The sequence below is a fragment of the Typopeltis vanoorti genome, chromosome 9, assembly GCF_054136105.1.
Source record: "Typopeltis vanoorti isolate ZY-2024b chromosome 9, IOZ_Tvanoo_1.0, whole genome shotgun sequence".
Classification (NCBI taxonomy): domain Eukaryota; kingdom Metazoa; phylum Arthropoda; class Arachnida; order Uropygi; family Thelyphonidae; genus Typopeltis; species Typopeltis vanoorti.
Genome location: NC_143557.1, coordinates 71,807,699 through 71,833,855, shown reverse-complemented (window position 1 = coordinate 71,833,855; position 26,157 = coordinate 71,807,699). Strand labels below are relative to the sequence as shown.

General features: G+C 35.3%; 1 protein-coding gene and 1 non-coding gene across 2 annotated transcripts in view; both read right to left on the bottom strand.

Moving 5' to 3' along the window:
• Positions 1-789: 789 nt before the first annotated feature.
• Positions 790-26,157, bottom strand: part of LOC150103145 (lysine--tRNA ligase-like) — a 199,946-nt gene continuing 174,578 nt past the window's right edge. The window contains exons 13-14 of the mRNA XM_090398349.1: positions 11,893-12,036; positions 790-1,103 (exon numbers count right to left, since the gene is read on the bottom strand). Coding sequence (XP_090254475.1) covers positions 1,017-1,103; positions 11,893-12,036 — 231 coding nt within the window. The 3' untranslated portion in view covers positions 790-1,016. The remainder of the gene's footprint in view (positions 1,104-11,892; positions 12,037-26,157) is intronic.
• LOC150103146 (U6atac minor spliceosomal RNA) lies at positions 24,575-24,693 on the bottom strand. The gene has a single exon (XR_016548893.1). It is a non-coding gene; the product is annotated as a U6atac minor spliceosomal RNA (small nuclear RNA).

Here is a 26,157-nt window from a genome sequence, read left to right as displayed (position 1 = left end):
TAAAGAATTAAAAGCATACCATGAAAGGGGGAAAATCCCAGAAAACGTTAAAACTTTAGAAAAAGCTACAGACCTTTAACAGAATGTATATAAATTACCATTTTCCTGAAAAATACTCAATTTGACAATTCTAATTTTTCAGATATGCATCACCCATAATTACTTGGATGTGAAGTGTCCATTGAAGTCAATATAACCTTTGGATATTATATAACCAATATGGATATGAAGCATATATTTTATTCATGTAGTTGGTTGAGTGGTTAAGGAAGAAGTAAACTAAAATTTCTTCACAAATGTTTATTTCTGTATTATTTCTCCTATTTTAATTTGTTATGCATCTATTGTCAAATGCTATGGATTCATTTTATATAATTACACAATTATTAACTTATCTGTTATAAAACAAAACATTTATTTCAAAGATATACGAACGATATTTTATTGTTCAGTTTTTTAGATATTATGAATTACTAAATTTTTTTATATAACAAATAATTATTATAAAGTCAGGAAAAAATTAGCACATATAGCATTTTTCCTAATCATTTTTATATAAAAACATGAAAAGTTTTTCAAAAACATTCGAATGTCAAATAAAGTGATTCCATTACTCAATCTTACATATAAAACTACTAAAAGACTATCCAGTTAAAACTGTCTGTGATGTTTTTTTTTTATAATGAATGTTACCATACCAAAATAATGAATCACAAATATCATGATTATTTTTGCTATCAAAATATTTTAGTTGAATATTTATTTCAAATAATACACTAATAAATAAAGTAATGTCAAGGAACTTTAGTTTACTCTTTTTACAATATTTGAATGTTTTGACATGTAGTTTCTGCTGTTAGCTCTTCTCTTCTGTTTAACAAATACATTCAGGCCATCTTTTTAAGAGCTTTTTTTTTTCTTTCATAGAATAAAATCTCTGTTATAAATAGCTTAAGAAATAGCCAAGTATGAGCAAGAAAAATTCTGGGAGACAATTTTCTTAAAGGCCTCAATTTTCAAGAATTCTGAACGATTTTCTCATCTTCCTGCTCTTGTGGTTTATTGGGATCCTCAGGTTTCATGTGTGGAAAGAAAAGCACCTCCTTAAAGATAAAATATTTGTTATTTGAGACATTTCTTGATGACTAAATCCATAAAGTATAATAATTATAGTACACTTAATTAAAATTATAGTAAATTAATAAATGAAAAATTACTCAAATATCTTAAATTAAAAAACTCAAACTCCCCTTACACTTCTGGTGGCAAAGATAGAGCCTCTAGATCTACCTTTGCCTCCCTGTACTCTATGAAAAATCTCCTTCACATTAATCTGGTAACAACCCCCTGACCATCTTATATGTTTCGATCATATCCACTCTTGCTATTCACAAAGCTCTGTAAGTTGCATTCCATTAATCTCTCCTCATATCTGACATTCCATAGACCTGACAATGACTTAGCAAACCTGTGGAACCTTTCCAATACATCCTCATCCCTTTGAAAAGTAGATGACCAAATCTGTGCATAGCAGTGTAGGATATCTGTATTAAAATTCAGATATCACACAAGTTAAAAATATAAAAATTAATTAAAATTGAGAGATTTGTAATATGATATTTGTAAAGTTAAACATTTGTATATTTTTGTATGTCACGAGCAAGATGCTCTGCAATGTTATTCTATCCATGGCTTATCCAAACTGCCTTGCTTAGTTATAAATGTATTTAAATTAGATATTAAAGCACGATTATGGTTTTATATGAGATGTCTAAAAGTCTTGTGATGTTGGTGCCATTTGTATGTGAACAAACACTGTTTATGAAATGTTGTCAATAACAAGATAAGCAAAAGTTACTGATGTAATTCACATTGCATGAAAGTAATTAAGTGAATTCACCTCATTGCATAAAAGACTGATAAATGAAGAACTGTTTATATAAATTCTGATTGTTTTGTTTTTAAGTTATAATTAAGTAAACTTTTCTGCACTGTGAAGAAAGAACTTCATTGTTTCAAGTCCAATAATGGTGGCTCACAATGGTGGATTTCAATGGAAGTTTCCCAGTTGTATTTCTGAGCATGTATGGAAATGAAAAGAATGTTATCGAATGTTGCTAGTTATGTATGGAGCCAAAAAGTGAACACAGCAGAAGTAAAGCTGTGGAGTTTCTGTGTCTTCAATATATGAAGACTGGACAGAAATTAGAAGAAAAGTTAGACCGAGAGAAAGGATATTCTTGTATAAAGAAATAAGAAGTTGTTAGGAGTCATAATAATCCACATAGGAATTTATTTCAGTTAAGGCTGAAAAGAACTTTACTGATTTCCAGTTCACACAGAATGGGCCCAGTAAAGTTTGTTTTACTTAGGATTCTCAGTCTGATAGGTGATTTCTAACTGTTGCCATGTTTTAGTTATTTCTTCAGATGCTTTGGTATAGACGGCAAAAGTGTTCTGAAGTTTAAAACTGTTAAGGTTTTAAGAAGAATGTTGTGACTTTCACAGAGAAAGTTAATTCATTCTAAAGTGATGATATGGTTTTTAGTAGTTTTAATGGAGCTTGATGTTATTTCATATAGAAAATAAAGTTACAGAAGTCTTGGATAAAGACAAGATATGTTTTCTTCGGTGTTCTATGATTGAAGATGCAAGAATTTTCTTGTCCGATGTTCCTATCGCAACAGAGAGCACTTTTGTTTTTTGTGTTAGTCTTTCTCCTGTGGGAATTCATGGAAGAATAAAAATTCTGTAGGAAGCAAGAGAGTAAAGTTCCAGGAGTTTTGTCCATATAGGAAAATAATTGGCTTATGTAATTGAAGGAAGGCTGTGTAGTATGAGTGTTTTCCACATTGTTGAAGTTGTAGTTTGAAGAATAGATTGGCACTTGCATAGATAAGTTGAGTTGATTTGATGTTGTACATATTTATGTTATTTGTAAATTAATTTTTATTTTGGTTAAAAAGTCTAACGATTTAAGAAGTTGTTTTACATATGAGATATCCTCAGATATGAACCTGTATGCAAATAATGCCTTAAAAACAATACATTACACTCACCAATCACTCTCCATGCAAAAAACCTGCTTCTCACTCCTCCTCCCCTCTTTATGAATGCCTTATGCATTCATAGAGAGGGGAAGGGAGAGCTATGAAAGCATTCAAGGATTGAATTACTTGAGCTACTTAGAGATAGCTAAGAACTCCAATCTATCCAAGTCTTCCTGCAATATTTTGACATCTTCTGCATTCACTATTGCCCTACCTAACTTTGCATCATCAGCGAATAAATGAACTGTTCCTCTTACATCCTTCCCTAGATCATTCCTAGAACAAATTAAACAGCAGTGGTCCTAGAACTGCTGGACCTTAGCCAGGTCCAGCAGTATCACTGTAAACCCATTACCCTTATTCAGTTCAGCCATCACTGTGTTATAAAACTGGGGGGGTGGGGGGGGGGGGGGGTGGGGGGGGGGGGGGGTGGGGGGGGGGGGGGGTGGGGGGGGGGGGGGGTGGGGGGGGGGGGGGGTGGGGGGGGGGGGGGGTGGGGGGGGGGGGGGGTGGGGGGGGGGGGGGGTGGGGGGGGGGGGGGGTGGGGGGGGGGGGGGGTGGGGGGGGGGGGGGGTGGGGGGGGGGGGGGGTGGGGGGGGGGGGGGGTGGGGGGGGGGGGGGGTGGGGGGGGGGGGGGGTGGGGGGGGGGGGGGGTGGGGGGGGGGGGGGGTGGGGGGGGGGGGGGGTGGGGGGGGGGGGGGGTGGGGGGGGGGGGGGGTGGGGGGGGGGGGGGGTGGGGGGGGGGGGGGGTGGGGGGGGGGGGGGGTGGGGGGGGGGGGGGGTGGGGGGGGGGGGGGGTGGGGGGGGGGGGGGGTGGGGGGGGGGGGGGGTGGGGGGGGGGGGGGGTGGGGGGGGGGGGGGGTGGGGGGGGGGGGGGGTGGGGGGGGGGGGTCAAACTATAATGAACAAAAGATCTAAAGTCATAATTTGGCACCCTTTGGAAAAGGCCATGTTTTATTAGTACTTTGACTATCTTTTTTTTTTGATGTACCTCTGACATAGAGAATAGGAATAGTGATGGTTTGTTCTTGTGTATATATATTTGTGCATATATATATATATATATATATATATACACACACACATTTATATATGTATATATGGTGGGATGGTCCAAATATACTGAATAAGGACTCGTGGACCAACAGGGCCATAATGGGCAATCATCTTGATTGTAAGGGAAGTGGCACTCCCATGGTCCGCTAGCTGGATCTATCCATTTCTTCTTCTACTTTGAGGAAGATCCACTCACTTTAATCTTTCCTATAAGGCCTTATCAGCCAACTTTTCTTATTTTATGATCCTTATGCTATTAGAGTACTCGAGGGCCATGGGTTCCATTTCTGGCCTTATAACCATGTCCCCTCTATAAACCTTTACTATAATTCTACTCTATTCTACTATAATCTACTCTTTCACCTTCAATATACCCTATTCCTCCTATGGGTTTAAATTTGGAAGAAGGCTAGTTCAGAAGCCTTAAAGTAGCAGACCTACCACTGAACTATCCATCGTCAGGCTAGTCACCTGACATGGAGAACATAATTCTACTTTTCAGCTGACAGAAAAAGGTAATCAGAATGAATCTATGGAAAACGACCCTAGAATGGAAAAGATTAAATGAAAATGGAAACGACAAAATATAATACATATAGCAAACTGGAATGTAAGAGGAATAGCATATAAAGATATAGAATTAGACCAAATATTAAATTAAAGAAATTTTAAAATATCAGTAATCACTGGGGAAAAAAAAAAAGAAATTAAAAGGAACCATGAGAACCGAAAATTTTAATGTGATATACAGTGGAGTTGACAGAGACCAGAGAGCACAAGCAGGAGTCATGATTTGGATTCATAACTCCCTTTCAAAACAGTTAAAACATTATAAATTATGGAATGAAAGAATAATAGAAGCTAGAATAAAAAAAGATAGAGGTTATTTAACAATAATTGGTTTATATGCCCCAGAAGAAGGAAGAGAACAGGATAATAATGAATTTTATAATCAGCTACAAAATATATATTAGCCGATCTGGTTGGCCAAGTGGTTAACGTATCTGCTCTCCAGCCAAAAAGCTGCGGGTTCGAAACCCGCTGTGGGCATGGATGTGATTGTCTGTGAAAGTGTCAGTGGTAGATGGCGTTGGTGTTAGATGATGAAGGTTGGTGGAGTAGTGAGATAAAAAGTTGTAGAGTGGATACCCTCCCTCGATGAGTCTTTGGACTCCCTGGAGGTGTGATGTAATAATAATAATAATAATATAATAAAATAAATAAAAATGATTATGTAATTTAGCAGGAGACATAAATGCAAGAATTAGAAACAAGAAAATTAACACTAATATAAGGAATATATGGAGAACATACTCTAAACAGGAATGGTAAAACATTGATTGACTTTGTAGCTTATAATAACCTAAAAATAATGAACTCTTTCTATAAACATAAAGACATATAAATATACTTGGGCAGCAAGAGGATGGAAATCAATATTAGATTATTTTATCTTAAATGAAAAGACATCAAAGTTTTCGTTAGATGTTAGTGTTCACAGAAGATATGAAATAAGTAGTGACCACTTCCTCGTTAAAATAAAATTAAGATTACCACCTAAATGGTTACAAGTAACAAGAACAGAAAGAAAATTTAAAACTTTTGTTTATAAAACTAGACTATTAAATGACACAAATATACAATGGCTATATGAACAAAGAATTAACCAGTATCTAGATAAAAAAAAATGAAGAAATAGAAATAAAACGGTTTAATATAAAAACGATACTAAATGCAGCAGCAAATGAAAACTTAGGAAAGACAAAAAAATTCAATAAAAGGAAAAAACTGAATATATGGGATGATACAATCAAAGAAATAATCAAAATGAAAAAAAAAAAAAAGAAGCCTATCATAAATGGTTAAGCAGTAAAAGATTAGAAGATGAAATAGAATATCAAAGAATAAGAGCCACAGCTAAAAGAGAAGTCAGAAAAAGACAGAGAATCGTGGAACAAATTTGTTTTTAATTTAGAACATGATTTATATAAAATAAGACCCAGTGTATATAAGATTCTGAAACATTTAAATGCAGATCCTAAAGAAAACATAAAATTAAACGCCAAATTAAAATTAGAAGAATTTCTGAATTTCTACACACACAACTGTGGAAAGATAAATATTTTAAAACAGACAACTGGCAAACATTTAATGAAAATGAAAAGGAAATAACTAAAGAAGAATTAGAAATCAGCCTGAAAGAAACAAGAAATGGAAAATCAGCTAGAGAAGATAAACTAGGTTCAGAACTATATAAATATGCAGGAACAAGATTCAAAGAAACACTCCTATTATTTTTAAATAGAATTTATTCAACTGGTAACCCCCCCCCCCAATAGAATGGAAAAAAGTAATTGTGATTCATATCTTTAAAAAAGTAGTAGAGATGACCCTAAAAACTATAGAGGAATAAGTATACTAAATTCCTGTTACAAAATATAGCAGAATTTTGAATAGCAAACTAATGAAATACTCCGAAAACTTTATGTTAGAAGTACAGAATGGATTTAGAAAAGGACAATCATGTATAAATCTGGCCTTTTGCATAAAATTAATAATAGAGAAAAGAAGAGAATACAATTTAGAAACACATATTGTATTTATTGACTTTGAAATAGCATTTGACAAAGTTAAAAGAAGCATTTTATTTAAAATATTAAAAGAAAGACAAATTCCAAATAATATCCTAAAAGCTATCATAAGTACAGGGTGTTCGGGATAAATTTGACATATTTATAATTAATTATATTTTTCCGTAAGTTACATGTATTAACACACACTTCTCTTCATTTAAAAGTTTGGACCCTTCTTCATTCATATACAAGATGTCAGAAAGGATGGATAGCTGGAACCCACCTGAATCATGGAAGAGAATAACTTGTATCATGATGATTCGTGCCCGCCATCAAAATAAGGATATTACGACTGCTGCCCAATGCTCCCTGAATACAGTAAAAACAATCAGGCATGAACTAGAGACTTGCAATGGTGACTACGAGGATGTAGCAAGAAGAAAGATCCCTAGCAGATGATCTGATTGCGTTCGTACAGCAGAATTCCTCGCAAATCTGCAGGAACAGGTGTTGAAGAACCCTGGCATTGGAATTCGGGCTTTGTTCGTGGAGTTGCTAACTGTAGTCAAGCCCTGGATAACAAGGGTAGCCAATGGTAGGCCGTATGTATGGCAGCAGGATTCGGCCCCTTGCCACACCTCTGGGAAAAGTCAAAAATGGTTGTCTGAAAATTTCTACGACTTCACCAGTCCAAATGTTTGGCCTCCAAACTCCCCAGACCTTAACCCCATGGATTATTTTGTATGGGGTGCAGTTGAAAAAGACACCAATCGCACTTCCAGTAATACAAAAGCCCAGTTAATGGATAAAATTAAAACAGTTTTTGCGGCCCTTCCCAGGGAGACTGTAGCATCAGCTTGTTCGAGGTTCCGAAGCAGAATTGAAGCTGTGATCGATGCTAATGGTGGTTATTTTGAGTAAATCTTGTTGATAGTATTGTAATTAACTCTGCCTGTAATGTTTTTTTGTCAATTCATTAAATTTAATAGATACAAAGAAGATTTTCTTTTTCCTTACGAAACTGTCAAATTTATCCCGAACACCCTGTATATATGAAAATAATCAAATACAAATAAGATTAAATCATGAGATATCATATATAAGAGAGATAAACCAAGGGGTCCGACAGGGATATCCCCTCTCAGCAACACTTTTTAATATTTACCTAAATGAAATAATAATAAAAATTTCCATCAGGGTATTAAACTTTCTCCTACTGTGAACTTAAACATTCTCCTTTTTGCTGACGACCAAATAATAATTACAAATTCTGAAGATAACTTACAGAAAGCTATTTTAGATCTAAATGAGATAGCCAAAGATTATGGTATGATAACAACAGAAAAATCAGAAAGTATGGCCTTTAAAGGACAAGATCCAGTAAGAACTAAAATAGTAATAGATAACAAGATCTTAGAACAGGTGAATTCATTTAACTACCTAGGATGTATGATCACATATGAAAATGAAAAAGATATAAACCTAAAAATTGCAAAATATTTAAAAATAACAGGTGTAATTAACTCTATATTTAAACCAAACCTAGTTCAAAAACAAACCAGAATAAAAATATACAATACATTAGCATTACCAATCTTATTGTATGGAAGTGAAATCTGGACAATAAAACAAAAAGACAAACAAAGATTAATAACAGCAGAAATGAAGTTTATGAGAAAAACTGCAAATTATACTCTATTTGATCACAAAAGAAACGAAGAAATTATGAAAGAATTAAACCAAGAACCAGTAATAGAAAAAATTAAAAAATATAAACATAAATGAATGGAACACATCCAAAGAATGAAAATAGAAAGATTACCAAAACAAGCCTTAAAGTAAAGCCATTAGGAAAAAGAAAACCAGGACATCCTCTTAAAAGAATCGCTGATGACTTCTAAGGCCAGAACAGGCCAGGCTAGGCCTAAATCCTTGAATACGTATGATTATGAGTGTTCTTGTGTGTTAGAGGAGGGAAAAGTAATGGAGTATATAGCATTTTATCTATTTTTGCAAGAATTATAGCCATTGGCCAATAATGATTCTCCATGGAGATAATATGGTGCAAAGCACAAATAGTTCAGTAAGTTGAAAATGAAATTGGCCATGAACATGTTAGCATTCCTCAAATGATGCTGTGACAGCAACATTATTCCTACCTTTCTCAGATGTAAAGAAAAATTAAATTTGGCAAAGGGACATCTTATTTACTGATGAACAAGTTTTAGAAAAACACATTGCTACTACTCGCATAGCGCCTAATAAGTTAAACATCTCTATAACTGCTCTACATGAAGAACTATTTAATGTTTTAAACTTTTAACTGTGGCCTGTCTTACATCACATCTCCAAAGTTTTGGAGAAGAAAAGGAAGTTAAAAACAGGCACTTGAAGAAATTTGAAATTCATCATCATCAAATTCCTGCCATGTACCCTCAAGGGATGTACAGGATATGATAGTACTACGTGAAAAACTTACATCATTACTAACTTCCTATCTACAATTTTCCTCCAAATCAGTCTGTTACTTGTCAAGACTCCAACATTATCAGATCTTATATTTCTATTGTCTAAGGCACTTTGTACCATATCAATTCACCCATATCTTGGTCTTCCTATGGGTCGTTTTCCTGCCAACCTGGCAGAGAACACTTGTTTTGCTAATCTTTCTTTGCCCATTCTGTGTAAGTGACCATACCACCTGAGATTAGCTCTGCTAACACATTCTTGGATGCTGACGATGTCAAGTTCTTTCCCAATATTCTTGTTTTTAATATGATATTGCCATTGATGCCATCTGTTCATGCCCCTAATCTTTCTCAAGACTCTCATATCTGCTGTCTCTAATCTTTGGTCAAGTGTTTTACTTCTGATCCAGCTCTCAGATCCATAAGTTAAAATTGGTTTGAACACTGTCTTGTATACAGCTAATTTAGTGTTTTGACTAATTTCTCTCTTATTCCATAAAAATTTATCCAATTGACTTCTTTTATTCAACTGACAAATAACTGCTGGTTTCAAATCCATTGAAATATAAGACAGTTAATAAAAATCTTTTTTTATAAAAATAGTTTGTTTGATGTTATACCATTAAAATAAGTACTGAATTTTGATGGTGCTGATGAATGACCAAACTGGCTAGCGTGCTTCTTTAAACCACGCTATTCAGAATAGCTTTGTTGCTTCTAAAAAGTATTCTAAATTTATAAATGCTTTAAATAAATAAATAACTGCTTCATTTATGTAATTTATGCACATATATGATTGTTTAAAAATGTTATTAAACTATAACATGCATCTACAATTGAGGGGGGGGGGGGGGCAAAAAGGCACTATATGACAATGGCCCGGAATCTAAAATGTTGTATGACTGGGGTAGCATGCTTGCATCTAGCAATATATATAGTCTAATTTGAATTGTAAATCACCAGTTAGAATTGAAAGAGGTAAGAATATGGTCTGATGTTAAATCAGGGGTGAGACAAACGTACACTTGATCTCTACCGTTATTCATTATCTATATGGATCATGTTATGAATGAAAGTGGCATTAAACCTAATATCAAAACTGGAGATTTTAAACTCAGGTCTTTACTTAATGCAGTTATGGTTATTAGTATTATCACACCCTCCTAGACTCATCATGGGTAGTTCATTCAAATAACAATATATTTATAATATTAAACCTTAAAATTCTTAACACTTCCTGCATTAGCAACATATTCTGGTAATGTGTTCCAATCACCTACAATTCTCCACATAAAAAATCTACTCCTCACACCCTCGAATGATAGTCTCTGGTTCTTTATAATCCCTTCTGTATTAATGTAATAAAATCCTCCATCTCTATCATATTACCTCTTTTCCCCTGTAATTTACATTCCTTTACCCCCTCCCTCTCTCTTTCTTCATAGCCACACAGCATTCTCTGGATCTCCTCCAATGTTTCAACATCGCAATGAAAACTAGGTGACCAAATCGAAGCAGAGCTTTATACAGTGGCATAACCACCTCCTAATTCCTAATTGTCAATGTTCTTTTTTAGCATAAAGATAATACAATGTACAGTCTTTGCAACACTTACAATATGATACTCCTAAATTATAAATTGAATAACTGCTGTCATAAATTTGGCATGATAATCAGCAATAAAAAAGGCAAAAACCACAAAGATTGGCAGAAAAACTGAAAATGTCAACTGCTGCCTAAATGTGAACCTACAGAACAAAATATTTCAGCCATTTAGGCAGAATGTTTAGTGAAGATGACAAATTAAATATGGAAACATATTAAAAAACTAAAATGTTTTAATTTTTTTGATAACACACAATTATACTTCAAACTAAATTAAATTAACATAGCTATTTATCTTAAAAATTACAACTTGTGAATTTCTAACTTAGTGTATTAATTACAAGTGTTGTCAGTGTTTTAAATGCTACTTGAAATAAATAGATGGAATATCAAGTTCATGTGGGAGTTGTGCTCAACAATCGTCGTCATCATCCATCCTCTAGCAAGAGGGTTGCAGCAGATGAGCAGCTCTTCTCCAAGTTGCAGCTCAACAATAAACAATAATATTGATCATTTCTTTGTGCTCCCTCTCCCTCCAGAAAGGGTTACTTGCCCATACAGGGAACACTCCCCACTCCTCCTCCTGTTAAAAAAAAACTACTGATTTACAGTAACTTTCAAATCTATCAATGAAACCTGCTTTTCCTACACGACACATCAAGCACACCCAGTGCATGTGCGTGCGTGTGTGTGTGTGTGTGTCACATTGTGACAACATTGTTACACAATATTGTCACATTGTGTAACAATGTGGGTTACAACTCACAATGTTGTAACTCACAATGTTGTGAGTTGCAGTTGTAATTTTTGATCAAACAATATTCTATTAGAATAGATCCACTGTAGGCTTTTGCATGAAACACATGCATAAGTCTGCAGTGAAAAGAAATTAAATCCCAAACTCCTCCTCCTTCAAAGACTATGTAAACATTTGGTTTTCAGAGATAGTGAATTTTATTTCTAAATAATCAGCATTCATATATAACTGACCCCTCAGTACTTCAATTACAGAATATCACTCACTTTTTAAGTTATTCCAACATAAATTGCAATATATATATATATATATATATATATACACACACTAACTAAACTCATTAACTTTTTCTGAAAAGAAATACTATTTTTTGGGAAACTTACCTTAATGTTGTTAGAATCTGTCAGCAGCATAACAAACCTATCAATTCCCATTCCAAAACCTCCAGTAGGTGGCAATCCATATTCTAGAGCTGTGCAAAAATTTTCATCTATCTGCTGAGCTTCCTCATCTCCAGCTGCTTTATCCTGAAATATTCCATGTGAATCCAAATCCATATACAGATATGTTGATAACAAGACATTTTTATTTATTTTATTTTGCATTTGATTTTTTTTTTTTAAATTTTACATTTACTTTACACTTATTTACATTTTTATTTAGTGTATCCAGAAAGGAAAGTGGTTTTAAAATTAATTGCTTGATATTTTGTCAAAACATTATATATCTTTAAAATTTCACATTCGTAAGTTTGGATTTTTTTTCTTTTTGCAGCAATTAGAAAAGTTTCATTTCACTTTCTGTTCAGAAAGTGGATCGCATCCAATGAATTTATTTGCCAGAAGCTTACACACTTCCATTTGATATCTAGAATTTGCATTTTAAATATCAATATTTAGTGGATTTTTGAATAATCTCATGCTTTGTTGGAGTGCACTGACTTCATAAAAACTTCTTTTTTTTTTTTCCAGTAAATAAGTGCATAATTTTGGAACAAATTCAAATTTATATTTTCATCAAGCCACCATTCCATCAAAAGGATTCAAAAGGAGGACTCCCTGAAGGATTCAAAATGAATTAAGTTGTTATTTTGTAACTCTTATTTTAACAACAGCACTTAACTTTAAAATCCAGTCATGACTAAAGAATACTAATAGACTTCTTAATTCCACTTCAAAAAGTCAAAAAACTTTGACTTTTTGTGTTAATATACAATACAGTGCACATTTAACAACATTTTATCAGAATTCTGCTAGTCCAATTTCTGGCTACTCAGATTTCAGGTGCAGTTGGTTATAGGAGTGCATTTGTTGAAACTAAAAATTTCATTATTGTATATTTTTAATTCTCTGTGCATTTTATTATACTATGCAATGGTGCTAATTTTAAAAATTCTTCAGAATGATTACAATTTTCATTAAGTGTCCTAAAAAACATTAGATGGTATCAGCTAAACTGGTGCATTCATCAACTACAACACTTCATAATGGTTTCTAATTTGTTGCTGACTAAATTACTTACCTGTTTTAGCAAGTTTGTTATCGTCTGATGCCAGAGCAAAAACTATTTGAAATTTATTAGGTATTTGTTCCATTCCAAAAGCTGAAGCACACTCAATCAATGGCACAACACTGTTTTATTCTCCTTCAAAAAATGCAGGCTTGCTTTTGCTATCTAGAAGGCATGATCAAAGATAGAGCTGCTCTTGTAATTTTGATAAAAGTACTAACAAAATGGATTGTTTACTCAGCTGATTTTTAAGCTTCTTTACTATACCTCCAAAACCAGAATGGCTTTAGAGCCATTCTGGTTTTGGAGGTATACAAAGAAAACTTTATTTTTTTATGTAATGAAAGATGGGGAGCTATAAACCAAAAAAAAAAAAAAAAAAATCTGTAAGCACTCCAAACAATGGTTTCCCCCTTTCTATAAAATAAACATAATTGCAATTTCTCATCATTCTTGAAATTAGTGCTTTTTTACTTTCAATTTTTCTTTTTTCTTTATTAATTTATATTTAACCCAGTGTTAGTAAGGTGGGGTGTCACAGACCCCAAAGATTTTAAATTGACTAACTTTTTAACAACGCGTGGCAGTGAGTCATGCCTCAGTATAGCTTCCCTTCCTGTGATCTGCTACTCGATGCCATAGACAACAGGCTATTGCACACAAACAAGTTTAGTGTGCAGAAGTATAAAGTGCGCTGGGGTCCACCAGACTCCACCTTACCAAAAGTGTGACTATATTTACTTCCGAAACGTAAGTTGTTTTCATGTATATTCTACTAAAATATTATCGTTATTGCTGTGTCTTCTATATTTTTACATACCAACTATACGCAAATATGTTTTCGTAAATATTTAGAGAGTATTTTGAGAATAACATCTTTTTTTTTTTTTTTATCAGATAAGTTACGAGCAGGAAGAACAGAGGTTATGTCAACTTATAGATGACGATTGATTATCAAGGAGCCATGAGTCTGATACAGAACAAGACTGTGAGGAAGAATCCACTAATATTGATTAAAAAGATATGAATTTCTATAATACACTACATTATTTGGGTGGGTCTGTGAGACCCCACCTTACCACTTTTTTTTACAGTTTCCCACCTCACCAGCACTGGGTTAAGGGTTAAATGTTATGAAAAAAAAAATTTAACTCGTGATCATACACACCACAAATTGTACTATATTAATTAACAGTATATATTTAATTGGTAGTTATCTAACATCCAGGCTGAATAAAAATGCCATTGTGATCTCTCGTCAGTGCTTCATTTTGTGAAATATCAAGGTAAGACTTTGATTCAGATGCAATTTAATTTCTATTGCTTCGTTTAGCCTACACTTGGTATTGTTGGCAGTCCTTTGCGGCTGCAGGATATCCTACAAAATTTCTGCTGGCAGGTCTTTAGACCTATGGGATTTCTATTAGAGCTCATACGCAGTTAAAACGATATGAGCGTACCTGACCTAGACGTATTCACTGATTTGCTCGATAAAGAGCCAGCTCTTGTACTTATTGATAAACTTCAAAAGAAGTTGAAGCTGACATGGCTTGCTAGCATGATCGACCCCGACATCATTATAGAGTCACTCGATAAAGGGCTAGCACTCACTTTTATTAAAAAGCTTCTCAAAAAGTTTGAACAGGATTGGCCCCGGCTACTTAAACTTATATTCTTTACCTGAAGTCGACATTGAGGAAAATGAAGACTCTCCTCAAATGGAGGAAAAACTCAATCTAGTTGTCTCTACCTCTAATCCTTCTGATCAAGGAGAGATCCACGCTTGTAAGAAGAGAAAAACTCTCATTGCTGAGCCAACAAATGACGTTGGTATGAACGAGGATGTTCCCATTTCAGATCCTTCTGCCTCCCCCAATGAAAAGGTGCCACCGATTTATCCTAAGGGAAAAGCAGAGATGGACAACACTAAGAACCATCATGGCTAACTTACAAATAAGTTATAGATCTGCTAAAAATGTAGACGAGGGCATAAAAATTCAGCCCGCCACGGTGGCTGATTATAGAAATCTTACAAAGGAGCTGGATGCAAGAGGAACAATATCACACATTTTCACTTGACTCCGAAAAAAAATCTGAAAGTGGTCCTACGAGGAATCTCTGAGGATATTGACACAGATGAAATAGTTATTGACCTCAACTTACAGGATCTACCTCCCATAAAGGTCACTAGAATGTTTAGATCAAATAAGACACCTATGCCTTTAGTCTTAGTAGAAATTCATAATATTTACAAAGACATATACAATCTAAAATCAATCTGTGGACTCAAAATCACCCCAGAACCATTTAGAAAGAAAGCATCTCCTGGACAGTGCCACAGATGCCAAAAATTTGGCCATGCCCAGAAGCTATGCAAAGCTCAGTTCAGATGCGGTGAGAATCACCCCACAAACACCTGTGCCAAGCCAAAATCCACCCTGGCTAAGTGTGCTAATTGTGGGGGTCCTCACCCTGCTAATTATAGAGGGTGTATACATCACCCCCAAAACAGATGGAATGATCCAAATAATCAATCTACCTTGTCATCTAGTGCGAGAGTTCCTGAAGCCCAGGCTCCTCAGTCCTCCAAGAGTGAGAACATGACAACAGGCGCTTGCCATCATTAACTGAGCCCCTTAAGTAATCTTCAACATCAAGCAAGAACATATGCTGATGTGGCCTGCTCCAAACAGATAGTACATACCCAGAACCTCACTAATCCACATTCAAATCTATCAGCTATTATCACCTCTTCTCTTGCAAACATTCTGCAGGATTTCAGCAACTCGAATCCATCACTAAGTGTTACAAAAAGATTCTTACAGCAAACCCAATCCATATTATCTGCACTCTCTGATGCATAGGAAAAAAATCGCCCCAGATTCGCTTAGGATTATCACTTGGAATGCCAACGGTATCAAAAATAAACTGTTAGAAATCCAGGAATTCAATAATAGATACAACCCAGATATATTTCTAATCAATGAAACTCACCTGAGGCCAGAGGGTATCAGATTTGCAGAAACAACAGACTTGGGTATAGAGGTGGAAGTACAGCCATCCTTATCAAAAACTATATCAACCATCATTCAATAACCAACCCTACAACCACCAACCTCGAAATCACAGGAATTAATGTCCTCACAAACTCAATTGGAAACCTTAAAATTTTTTCTGCTTACAACCCTCCATTAAAGACATTATTGACCTCAGATCTGGATGCCATCCTTGGAATAAAAGGACCGGTCATCATCGCTGGAGACTTCAATGAAAAATATCCTGCTTGGAACAGTAAATCTACCAATAAAAATGGTCGCATCCTTTCCAGCTACACAGGATCAAACTATGTTGTTGTGGCTGGACCTACCGAACCAACTCATCTCAGTACGTCTGGCACTGCTGACATCCTGATATAGCTATCCCGCAAGACATTAAACTACAGTACAGTACAGACTTAAATCACTAAAAGAGCTGTCGTTGGATCACAACCCAATCCTACTGCAATTGGGAGAACAAGAATGCCTGTCTCCTCCCTCTCATTCAGGCATATCATGGGAGAGATTGTCTAAAGCACTTAGAGATCAAATTGGACCTGTCCCTCACATATGCATACCAGAAGATGTGGAATCTGCAGTGACTAGCCTCACCCAACAGATTAAGTCTGCTACAACGGTTGAAACCTTCCACAAATCTGTTCCCAAGCCTGGTCGTTTGCCTGAGGATATTATGGACCTGATCAGAGAGAAGAACAGAGCTAGGAAGAGATTTCATAACACTTGCGCTCCTCTGGACAAAACAGTGCTCAATAGATTGAATGGAGCAGTAAGAGATGCACTGAAAACTCATACAAACCAAGTTTGGGATAAAAAGCTAGCCTCTATCTCACCTATTGATCATCTGGGGGTTACTGAGAAACATCAAAAATAAAAACCTCCCCCCCCCTCCCAATAATCTCAAACCAGGGCCTAGTCTACACAGATGCAGATAAGGCAGAAGCCATACTAAAGAATCTAGATGAGTAGTGCAAACCTTCATATAACAACTTAGATTTCAATCACTTGTACAAAATCCACAGACAGGTCAGGCATGCATTAAATCTCCCAGATACCAGTTCTGACCATATTGCACCCACATCACCTGTTGAATTATATGATATTATTAAAAAACTTAAGAACAATAAAGCTCCTGGACCAGATGGCATCTCAAACAGGGTGATCAAGCTGCTGCCTCAAAAAGCTGTAGTGCACCTGACCAGTATAATAAATGCAATTTTAAGATTTCACTATTTTCTTTCCACCTGGAAACTGGCTGATGTAATTCCTATACATAAGCCAGGCAAAGACCCACACCTACCGCAAAATTATCGTCCAATCAGTCTCATCTCCAATCTGGGTAAGGTTGCAGAGAAGGTCATCCTCTCACGACTCCAAACCTCAGTAAATGACCTAAACATCCTCCCTAAAGAACAGTTTGGTTTTCGGCAACACCATAGTATTACCCAGCAAATCCACAGAGTTGTCGAATACATCACCACCAGCTACAACTGGCGCCGGTGTACAGGAGCTGTTTTCCTAGACCTATCCAAAGCATTTGACAAAATCTGGCATTTTGGACTCCTGCACAAACTTATCTAAGCCGGTACCTCACTAAAAATGGTTCATCTAATCCATTCATATCTTCAGAATAGATCAATGCAAGTTAAAATCAACGGTTCTACATCGTCCCAGTGCCATATCTTTGCTGGAGTGCCGCAGGGATGTCTACTGGCTCCATTGCTGATGTCTTCCATTTTGGCCCTGTATGCAGACAATACAGCAATACTAACCAGATCTCTCAGACCCCATTTCATTGCCAGAAAGCTTCAAGAAAACCTTCTAAAGCTGGAGAGTTGGTTCTCCAAATGTAGATTGGAAGTCAACCCCCAGAAAAGCTCAGCCGTTCTTTTCTCAAAAAGGCCAATGTCTCCTGCAGGAGATGTGTTACTATTCAATACTAAAATTCCCTGGCAGACAGAAACAAATTACCTGGGTGTAATTCTCGACAAAAAGTTATCTTTCAACTAACACATCAAGTCTATGTGAGCAAAGGCATCTAAAGCCACAGCTCAAATTGAAAAAGGCACAGAATCAAATTGCAGCTATACCAGATGACAATTCGTCTCATAATCACCTATGCCTCTCCAGCCTGGAGCCACACCTCCAATACTAATATTATCAAGATACGAGTGCAGAACAAGTGCTTGAGAATGATTCTGAATGCCCCGTGGTATGTTAGAAACAATCAACTTCATAGAGATATAAATATTCCCTATACTTTCTCTTTTCTACAATCCTTAGCATCCAAGTTTTTCCTAAAGACATCCACACACACCCCAACGATTTGGTTCAGCAAGCTGCAGCATACGAGGCAATGGACATATTCAAATATAGAAGACCAAAAGCTATATTAGCCTCCTATAGCAATGCATAATCTCCATGCCCATTCAGAGCGAGCAAACTGCTCATAAATTTTACCCTCACTGTAACCACAACAGATAGTGGGGAATATGAAAAGCATCTTGCTTCACCCCTAAAGACATAAATGTCAATTGTCTAACATCCAAATGGCTACTTTCCTACACAGATGCATACCTACACAAAAACAAACATTACCAAGTGTTTTCAATATTTTTGAAATATTAATCTGAAATAAAAATATAATATGTACTTCATTTAATAGTACAACAGAGGTGAATTATAATACCACTATAACAAAATACAGAAAAGTCCTAGTCTAAGTAGAACCAATGCTATAGCAAATTGAATTTCCTAGCAAATGACATCATAATCAGGAAACAAAAGAAAATCATTTGATGGAAATAACAGAGAACTAAATTGAAAGAAGTGTTTTATTTCTTAACTAAAAGCTAAGAAATAAAATCATAGAAAATAAAACAAAGGAAATAGCAGGAAACTGTAAACTGAGGACAGATAGAAATACAGTAACCGGCTCACTAGACAGGTTTTAATGAAATTTGGTATTTGGGATATTTACCCTCAATTCATCATACCATCTGAATTTTGATTTCATTTGGACCATTTTTAATACCAAAATTATTCAAATTCATAAAACTAATAACTCATTTACTCTCCACCACACACATACACGCTCAGAGAGGAAAAAGAAAAATGGAAACAAACAAACAAAAAAAAAAGGACTGTTACCCTATATACAAGGTGTATTCTAAAAATCATCATCATGCATATCAAGGATTTAGGCCTAGTGTGGCCTGTTCCAGCCTAGAAGTCATCATCGATTCTTTTAAGAGGATGTCCTATTTCCCCCCCCCCCTAATGGCTTGTACTTTAAGGCTTGTTTTGGTAATCTTTCTATTTTCATTCTTTGAACGTGTTCCATCCATTTATGTTTATATTTTTTAATTTTTTCTATTACTGGTTCTTGGTTTAATTCTTTCATAATTTCTTCATTTCTTTTGTGATCAAATACAATATACTTTGCAGTTTTTCTCATAAACTTAATTTCTGCTGTTATTAATCTTTGTTTGTCTTTTTGTTTTATTGTCCAGATTTCACTTCCATACAATAAGACTGGTAGGGCTAATTTATTGTATATTTTTAGTCTGGTTGTTTTTGAACTAGGTTTGGTTTAAATATAGAGTTAATTACACCTGGGGTGCTTAAGGGTCAAAGCTGTATAACTGAGAGGAGACCTCCACATAGCCTTTAAAGGAATGCGGAGAACCGACCAGGGCTTCTGACCTAATGTCCAATCCTCACCTTCTCGTGGTGCACCCTGTTGGGTATCTACTTTGATACTGAACGAACGAGGATGGGCTGGCAATTTGGGATTTAGCCGACCAAATTGTATTCTTATTGGTTAAACCAAAATAAAAAATGATGGTACAACATGACAAAATTTCATGCCGGCTGGGGCGTCGCCCGGTTAAACAAGGCCCCCGTTGTTTTCGCCAGGGAACCAGGGCAAACAGCGAAAAGTCAGCTACTGGAACAAATCTGAAAACAAACCCCAACTCAACATCACCAGAGTTAAAGATCGGTACTATCAACGTAAGAAGCCTGAATGGCAAAGAAATGGAGCTAGCTGAGGAATTAGATAAGTACCAGATCGACATAATAGGGGTGACTGAAACAAAAAAGACCAAAACTGGTGAGCTCTTTCTGAGCAATAAATACAAAATGTTATATTCAGGCAATGACAATCAAGGAAAAGAAGGAGTAGCCATAGTATTCAACACAAAATACGAGGCTAATCTTCTTGAATGGCAGTCAGTCTCAAGTAGAGTAATGTGGGCAAATATGAGAATGGGGAACTGGACAATGAGACTTATTTGTGCCTATGGTCCCACAGAAGGTTCTACTAAGGTAGAAGTGGAGGAATTTTTTGAGGCTTTAGAAAAAGCAACTGACACAATGAAAAAGGAAAAGTTGGTCCTTGTTGGGGATCTAAATAGTAGAGTAGGAAACGATTGTGAGACATACAAAAATATTTTGGGAAAATTTGGAGAAAAGAGCAAAGCTAATAATAATGGCAAATATCTGTTGGATTTCTGCTCAGGACATGGACTGGTTATTACTAACACCATGTTCCAACATAAAAATGTGCACAAATTCACATGGAGAGAAGAGGCTAGGAATAAGAAAAGTCTCATTGACTATGTTATTGTTGATAGTGATGTTTTCTCCCTGGTGCAGGACACCAGAGTGTACAGAGGATTTGAAATTGGAAGTGATCACTATTTAGTCTTGAGCAGGATAAAATTGAATTTCATATTGAAAAGAATAACATGTAAGAAAGTTTTAAAGCGAATAAAAGTTGAGCAGCTCTCAGATGTGAACTGTAGACTAAAATACAGAAATATTATTGAAAAGAAAATGAAAGAGTTTGAGAACAGGAATCAAACCTTGGAGATTCAGTGGCAAACTCTGAAGGAAGCATTGATTGATTCTGCCAGAGAGGCATGTGGTGAGGTTGTGTGCAAGGATAAAAAAATCAGAACTCCCTGGTGGACACAGGAAGTTAAAGAGGCAGTGAAGGAAAAGAAGAAAGCATATCAAAAGTTCCTGGCAAATAAGTCAGCTTTTACTCTTACAGAATACAGAGACAAATGTAAGAAAGCTAAACAGTGTGTAAAACTAGCTAAACAAAAGTCATGGGAGGACTTTGGCAAGAATATAGAAAATAAATATCAAGAAGGTGGCAAAATATTCTGGAGGTTGTTGAAGAAGCTTAGGAATGGAGGAAAGAGTGCTGTAAAAGGAATTAGAGATGATAAAGGTGAAATGAAAACAGGAGAAAAAGATATCCTTGAAGTATGGAGTAATTACTTTGAAAAACTGCTAAATGAAACAAGCAGTGATGACAGCACAGTGATAAAAAACACTGACCAGGCATGCAGTCAGGAATACATATCCATACTTGAAGTAGAAAAAGCCGTCAAAGGCTTGAAATGTGGAAAGGCAGCAGGAGTAGATGATATTCGACCAGAAATGCTGAAGTATGGTGGTATAAGAGTCTTACAGTGGCTGCACTGCATAGTTCAGAAAGCCTGGACAGAGGGACGAATTCCCGATGATTGGAGTAGAGCTCTCATAGTACCCATATATAAAAAGGGAAATAAAACTGAATGTGAGAATTACAGAGGTATTTCCCTGCTGAGTGTTCCTGGCAAGATCTATGCAAGTATACCTGAGAAACGGTTGAGAAGAATTGTGGAAGAAAAGCTTGGTGAAGAACAAGCTGGATTCAGGCCAAATAGAGGCTGTCAGGATCAGATCTTCACTTTACGACAAATAGTCGAGAAAGCATGGGAATATAACAAAGATCTGTATTTAAGTTTTGTCGATTTGGAAAAGGCATATGACAAGCTGCCAAGAGAGAAGCTATTCAATACGCTGCAGTTATATGGTGTCAATGGGGCATTATATCAAGCAATACGTAGTCTTTATTTGAGTTGTGAGTCAGCAGTTAGAATTGAAGGAAGTACAGGAAGATGGTTTAATGTTAAATCTGGTGTGAGACAAGGATGTACATTATCCCCTCTGTTATTCATTATCTATATGGATCACATTATGAAGGAATGTGGTATTAAACCTGATATCAAAATTGGAGATGTTAATGTCAGCTCTTTGCTTTATGCGGATGATGTTATACTTCTAAATAAATCTGCTACAAATCTGCAAGATTCTCTGACTAAATTGAATAGCTGTTGTAATAGATATGGTATGAAGGTCAGCAATAAAAAGACAAAGACAATGAAAATAGGCAGAATCATTGAAAATGTCAACTGTGTTGTGAATGGAGAACCTGTGGAACAAGTAAAACATTTCAGCTACTTAGGCACAATTTTTACTGAAGATGGTAAACTAAATATAGAAATAGACAACAGAATCAGCAAAGCTGGTATCGTGGGAAGTCAATTGAATAAATTCATATGGAATAAGAAAGAAATTAGTCGGAACACTAAATTAGCTGTATACAAGACTGTGTTCAAACCAGTTTTAACTTATGGATCTGAGAGCTGGGTCAGAAGTAAAACACTTGACCAAAGACTAGAGACCACAGATATGAGAGTCCTGAGAAAGATTAGAGGCGTGAATAGATGGCATCAATGGCAATATCATATTAAAAACGAGGATATTAGGAAAGAACTTGACATTGTCAGCATCCAGGAATGCGTTAGCAGAGCTAATCTCAGATGGTATGGTCACTTAAATAGAATGGGAGAGGAAAGATTAGCAAAACAAGTGTTCTCTGCCAAGTTGGCAGGAAAACGACCCAGAGGAAGGCCAAGATATAGGTGGATTGATACAGTACAAAGTGCCTTAGACGATAGAAATATAAGATCTGATAATGTTGGAGTCTTGACAAGTAACAGACTGATTTGCAGGAAAATTGTAGATAGGAAGTTAGTAATGATGTAGTTTTTTCATGTAGTACTGTCATATCCTGTACACCCCTTGAGGGTACATGGCAGGAATTTGATGATGATGATGATGATGATTAATTACACCTGTTATTTTTAAATATTTTGCAATTTTTAGGTTTATATCTTTTTCATATGTGATCCTAGGTAGTTAAATGAATTCACTTGTTCTAAGATCTTGTTATCTATTACTATTTTAGTTCTTACTGGATCTTGTCCTTTAAACGCCACAGTTTTTGATTTTTCTGTTGATGTTATCATACCATAATCTTTGGCTATCTCATTTAGATCTAAAATAGCTTTCTGTAAGTTATCTTCAGAATTTGTAATTATTATTTGGTCATTGGCAAAAAGGAGAATGTTTAAGTTCACAGTGGGAGAAAGTTTAATACCTTGATGGAAATTTTTATTCCATTTTATTATTATTTCATTTAGGTAAATATTAAAAAGAGTTGCTGAGAGGAGACATCCCTGTCGGAACCCTTGGTTTATCTCTCTTATATATGATATCTCATGATTTAATCTTATTTGTATTTGATTATTTTCATATATACTTATGATAGCTTTTAGGATATTATTTGGTATTTGTCTTTCTTTTAATATGTTAAATAAAATGCTGCTTTTAACTTTGTGAAATGCTTTTTCAAAGTCAATAAATGCAATATGTGTTTCTAAATTGTATTCTCTTCTTTTCTCTATTATTAATTTTAGGCAAAAGGTTGGGTCTATATATGATCATCCTTTTCTAAATCTATTCTGTACTTCTAACATAAAGTTTTTGGAGTATTTCATTAGTCTGCTATTCAAAATTCTGCTATGTATTTTGTAACAGGATCTTTTGTAATAGCCTCTGCATATTGCATCGTCTCAACCTTTCTTCATATTCAACATTCCAGAGATCAGAAACTATTTTGGTCAATCATCTCTGGACCCTCTCCAACATCTCTTCATCCTTTTGAAAACCAGGTGACTGCACAGTAGTCCCATATATGGCCTAATCAGAACTTTATACAATTGAACCAAAATCTCCTTACTTTTACAAGGAAGTGTCCTCCTCATCACTGCCTTCGTTATGTAGTACTTACAATTTTGGTAATATGTCCTCTCAATTTTAGATCCTTATCCACCAACATCCCAAGATCTATTTCCTCCACTTCCAACAATATATCCTCACCAAGAGCAAATTCTACACCCCCATCTTTGTTTTCCAACCTTACATTTTGAAGTTTTGAACTGGCATTCCCAACTCCCATGCCATTCACTCAGTCTCTACGAGTCTTCTATAAGAGCACAACATCTGCTCTACTCCTCATAGTTCGTTCCAACTTTGTATTATCTAAAAGCAACTGAATATCCCCATTCAAATCTTCCCCATTATCATTAACATACAGGTTAAACAGCAGCAGCCATAAAATCCCTGAAAGTCACTAGTGACTCACCTCTTCTGAGATATTGCTCCCTCATATACAACTTGTTGATACCTATTAGATAGCCAATCTAATGCACTAGTCTAATATCCAACCCCATTCGCTCTAGTTTGACTATCAACTTATCACGTGGTAATCTATAAAAAGCTTTTGCAAAGTCTAAGTATACCACTGTGTATCCAACTCAAAAATTGGTTAAGTGCCATGACGTAAGTGGCAGTGCTTTGTATTTATATGTATTAGGCCTACAGGCCAGTCCATCCTTATCAAGAGGAGTGCTAACCTTCTCTCTTTTCATACAATGCAACTCATACAAACAGCTGTGATACATACAGTTCATCATACTGTGCCTTAAACAATCAAATTTTCATTTTTATTCTAATTTTTATAATTTCATACTCTTCTAGTTATTTGCTTGTGTGTGTGTGTGTGTGTACTTTACGTATGGTTCCTGCCAATTCTACATGTTCTCTTGTCAATGTGGTTTCCTACCATTTTCTGTTTCCAGTGAATTCTTTTGTTCTATATCTCATGATTTTTGTATTTTTCGCAATATTCTTTATGGTTTTTTTTTTTTTTTTGCAATTTCTTTTGTGATTTACTTTGATTTCTTTTATTCTATTTCTGGTGATTTCCTTTGTTCTGTTTCCCGCAATTTTCTTTGTTAGATTTTCTTTATTATGTTTTTCACAATTTCTTCTGTGTTATTACCCTAAGATCTCATTTCTTGGAATTTTTTTTTCTTATAATAGTTTTTGTTCTATTTCTGTTTCCCATTTCTTTTGTTTCATTTCTTGCAATTTCTTTTGTTTCACAGGAAGAAAGCGAGAGTTAGTATTTTTACCCTAAATTCACTATAGTGAAGCTGCGTTATAACAAACTATGTCTAGTCCCTAGGGGTTTGCTATAGCAATCCTCTACTGTATAAATAAAATTTATATTTATTGGCTGACTGCAAAAACTTTTGCAAGCTGGAGACATCCTGCAAGTGACTAGTTGGACAGGACTGGTGTAGATAATCCTTATTAAAATATAAACTAGGGTTAAATTTTAGTCCAGACTTCAAACTTCATCATAATGGTCCATAAACATCACTGTTGATATTTCAGTTTGTTAATGCCAATTAGGAGAACACCTCCACTGGTCTTGTATTATTCTTATTAGTGGCTATCAGGTTAACTTGTATATATTTTTATTGTTGTGCATTATGTATTTGTTGATATATAGTCTTATTCAAATGACAGGCAAGTCAAGGTCAATATTTATGAGTAATGCTATTTATTTTTACTCTTCAATTTCATATCCTATGTTAATCTTCATAAACACTTCTGATATATACATATTCATAATGTTGTACCATCATTTTTTATTTTGTCTTAACAAGTAACAGACTGATTTGGAGGAAAATTGTAGATAAGAAGTTAGTAATGATGTAATTTTTTTCATGTAGTACTATCATATCCTGTACACCCCTTGAGGGTACATGGCAAGGAATTTGATGATGATGACATATTCATAAAAAATAATAATAATAATAAATAATAAAAATAATAATAAAATAAAGAAATACAAAACTTTCATCTTCCCCCCCTTTGTTTTTTCATCCTCCTTTCATGAACTTGGGCCAGATGGCCTGTTTTGGTCCATATCATGCATTTCATCATCAGTCTACTTCTGTAATTGATTATCTTTCTGGGTATTATTTCATATATCATTTGATAGATGATATTTCTATTTATTTCTGTTTTTTTTTTTTAATTGGTGGGTTT